At 34.9% G+C, this 3754-nt stretch overlaps 1 protein-coding gene across 1 annotated transcript; it reads left to right on the top strand.

Annotated features, from left to right (window-relative positions):
- Nucleotides 1-253: 253 nt before the first annotated feature.
- Nucleotides 254-2294, top strand: LOC104881519 (uncharacterized). The gene is made up of 4 exons (XM_010661953.3): nucleotides 254-776; nucleotides 1538-1787; nucleotides 1871-2017; nucleotides 2236-2294. The coding sequence occupies exons 1-4, from the start codon at nucleotides 387-389 to the stop codon at nucleotides 2292-2294; spliced, it is 846 nt and encodes a 281-aa protein (XP_010660255.2). The 5' UTR covers nucleotides 254-386.
- The last annotated feature ends 1460 nt before the right edge of the window (nucleotides 2295-3754 follow it).

Genomic DNA, 3754 nt, shown 5'->3' with positions numbered 1-3754 from the left:
AGTACCTAATAGAAGAAACTTCAAGTGAGAATAGCTTAGTAAACATTCTATTATGTACTTCCATAGTGGACTTAAAAAGAAGGGGCTTTAATTATCTTTAATAATCTCGTTCACTTTATTTAAAAACATTGAGATGAAGTAATCTGTATTCAATGCTTCATGTGCAAGTTAGAGTAGAAGCTATAATTTATTCTTTGGACCAATAGTAAGTTCCTCCCCTAAGCACTCTAAATCACCAGCCAAAAACAAAAACATTCTATTATTAATTTGGATAATGGGATATCATTCTTACCAATTATTAACTTTTACAAATTTAATGCTTGAGAATGTTCTTTTTTGTTTTATAAGCCTTTTTGTCATACATTTTCCTGCATTGAATTGTAGATATGGTTACAAGTGAAGACTGCGACTATAAAGCAAAGGAAACAGAGGGAAGGATGAGTTCACAAAAAATTGATGAGAGGAGTACTGATGAAAAAGCGGCCTTGCTGTATTCTGTTTGGAGTGCTTTACTAAATGAATCTATAGTTCAGGATAGTGAGTTCTTTCAAAGGTTCGGACTCAGCAAATCCAGTGTGCCAAAGGCCCCTCATTTTGAGAATTGCAAGTTGAACACACAAGTAAATAAACGTCTTGATGCCCGTGGTAAGAATGGGAGATTCCCTCCTTGGACAATTTGGAAGGGATTTTTAGACATCTATCCACCATCTGAAACTGAAGAACAAATGAGATATTTGAGACGACAAGCTATGTCCAAAGGCTCTTATCCTCCCTGGGTATGCTTCTTGGATCCAACCTTATAATGATGTGTTAAGTTTAGCTACTAGCTAAAAGATAGCTACATTTCTGATTTGATCTTGTAGATATCTACCAATGAGATATGTTGTACTACACTGGTATTCACATGTACTCATTTATATGCATGCTGTTTGTGCACACATGCATAACAAAGAGCAGAAGCCACCCTGAATCTCTACTACAGTCAGCATTTTGTTTACAGTTATATTACTATGCAGCATATTTGAGTTCTATCTGAAAGCCAGCCATTAGTATATTGATTTGGTTTTGTGTTGGACACAGTCACTGACAACCAACCAGAAATGTTAATATGCATAGAAAGGATATGCTCCCCTCCACTACATATGCATAAATCTGGCCCATTGGCCACGGAAATGGACATGGAATTCAAGAAATATGCATGTTCATTTTTGAAAAAGGAAAAGAAACAAACAATTATTGTCTTCCTTTTATTTCTATATGTTGTTAACAACATTTGCTTTTACACTTTTCTATCATTGTAGTCAATGCCTCACAGGAAATTACAAGTATAAGGGGAAGATATCTAAATAAAAGTCTCAAGAAAACGAAGTAAACTTCAACCATGATGCTTCTGTTCTCTTGTCTCATGCAATAGAAGTAAACTGATAGTTTTGATTTATAGTATTTGTATTTTCTCCCTTTCTAGTGGTCTCTATGTGCATTAACAGATGAAGTCATCGTTATTTTCAACATTTTATATATACATATGATTTTTCAGATTACAGGATCAGATGAAGACAAATACCCATTCACAAGGAAAGTGCAAAGGGACATATGGAGCCATCAGCATCCATTGAATTGCCGAGATCCTAATGTAAGATTCCTTGTTGCTAACTGGGAGAGACTGCCTGGATTCGGTATGGGAGCCCAGATTGCTGGAATGTGTGGGCTTCTTGCCATTGCAATTAGTGAAAAAAGGGTCCTTGTTACAAACTATTATAATCGTGCTGATCATGATGGTTGTAAAGGTATAAATTGTCAATTAAAGGTCACATTAGCACTTCTGGAGTACAGACAAATAACTTTTGAATGAGAGGTCTGTGCAATTCAGGTTTCGTGGGGCCTGAATTCATTAAGATCAAATCAAATGGTGAGCAGGGTAAAGCCCAAATAATAATGACGGGCGGTGCCCCATCACAGACAACTTGTTTCCTTTTTGATCTTTTCAAGCACATTTACTGCCTCCGAGGTTCAATTGGTAAAATTATAGAATGATGCTGTGATAGTGATTTTGGATCATCTGATTCATCTCGTTGCTTTTGAACGATGGAGATCTAGATCAAAAGTTCTAAAATCATGACTATATTTTGGTGTTGGAGATGTCTCAAATGAAGCCAAGCAGTTTGAAGGCTTGCCCTTCCACAAAACTTGCTTCTTCTGTTTACGGTGTCCTAAAAATTCATTCTCTCGATTCAGGCTTTGGATGCGACTTGGTGACCTGTGTTGATTTCCAGTTGTTGTACTCTTCTGACTAACAGAATAAAACCATCTTGGGACAATATTCATGATTGTTTTATAAGTACTTGACTTTTTCTTCTAAAAAATAAATATGATGTAGGTAATGTGTTTCCTATTTTTCACAAAATGATTAGCAATCAACTTGGGGTTCAAAGTAAAACTATCAGGTCTCATAATAAGAGGGAATACTTCAATAAAATATTATCCCTATTTATTTAAAAAAGATGATATTATTCCCCTGTCCTCTTGCATAGATACCCCATAGCAAAATGACATTACTAAACAAAAAAATCAGTACTTGTTAGAAGTCACTCAAGCCTTATCATTTCAAAAAGTATTCCTAAGTCATGTTGAGGAGAGCAGTTTTAACTATTGCCCACTTAATAAATCAATTTCCATATGGGATCTTGGGTGACTAAACGTCCAATGGTTGTTTTCTTTGAGTTTTTTTTCCTAACTTTCATGGATTTTGAAAACCACCTCCTAAAGGGTTTGGTTGTGTGTCCTTTGTTCATATCTATGCTTAATATCATACAAAACTCAATCCATGTGCTTTCAAATGTGTTTTCATAATGTATTTAACAAAAAAAAAAAAAAGTATCAAAGCTATCACCCAACCACAAGAATAATTTTCACATCTATGGATGTTACATTTGTGCAAAACAAGAGTTTTTTTTTTTTCCCTACTCCTTATCTTCAAGGAGAGACTTTGATGAAAAATAAGGAAGATTTGTTATGCCTTAACCTACTTATTACTTTTCTTACAAGCTCTATTGACACAACCAACTCTAACCCACTTATACCTACCATGTCAAAGTATGATGATGAAATTTGAGAGAAAGTTGGTCCTTTAATCACCTTACCGCTATAGGTTTATTCAAGAAGGAAGCTACCCATACCTACACATGTGCAAGTCTAAGAATCCAATCCTATAACAAGTATTGAAACTTCAGCATGACCTTTATTATCATCATTTACATCATCTTCGGTTGTTGAAGATTTATAGTTGCATACTGCCCTTAGGAAAAGAATTAGAAAGTATACCCAACATCCCAACTCTAATTTTATTTCATTTGATAAATTGTTACCACATACTGAGCCTGCCTCACACAAATAAATCCTTTTGAAACCCCTCAAACAATCCAATAGGCACTTAGGGATTAGAATTGGAGAAAATGCATGAATGAGGAAATGAGAACTCTGGAAAAGTACAAAACATGGGAGATTGTAGAACTTCCTAAAGAAAATAAACCAGTGGAGTGTAAATGGGTGTTTAACATAAGGTGCAAAGTTGATGAGACTTTAGAAAGGTATAAGGCTAGATAGATTGCCAAGGGCTATACCCAACCAAACTTATGGAGTGGATTACTAGGAGACTTTTGCACTAGTGGCAAAGATAAATATTGTTATAATTTTATTATCATTGGCAACTAACTATGACAAGACATTGCAACAATTTGATGTAAAAAAATGCATT

This window comes from Vitis vinifera, chromosome 14 (genome assembly GCF_030704535.1).
Source record: "Vitis vinifera cultivar Pinot Noir 40024 chromosome 14, ASM3070453v1".
Classification (NCBI taxonomy): Eukaryota; Viridiplantae; Streptophyta; class Magnoliopsida; order Vitales; family Vitaceae; genus Vitis; species Vitis vinifera.
This window is presented reverse-complemented; position numbering and strand designations above follow the sequence as displayed.

Bases quoted from the DNA above. Each gene is read 5' to 3' on its own strand.
- LOC104881519 (XM_010661953.3), top strand. From the start codon at position 387: ATGGTTACAAGTGAAGACTGCGACTATAAAGCAAAGGAAACAGAGGGA. The intron at 777-1,537 runs GTATGCTTCTTG...ATGATTTTTCAG, and splicing joins AAGGCTCTTATCCTCCCTGG to ATTACAGGATCAGATGAAGA. The intron at 1,788-1,870 runs GTATAAATTGTC...TGTGCAATTCAG, and splicing joins TGATCATGATGGTTGTAAAG to GTTTCGTGGGGCCTGAATTC.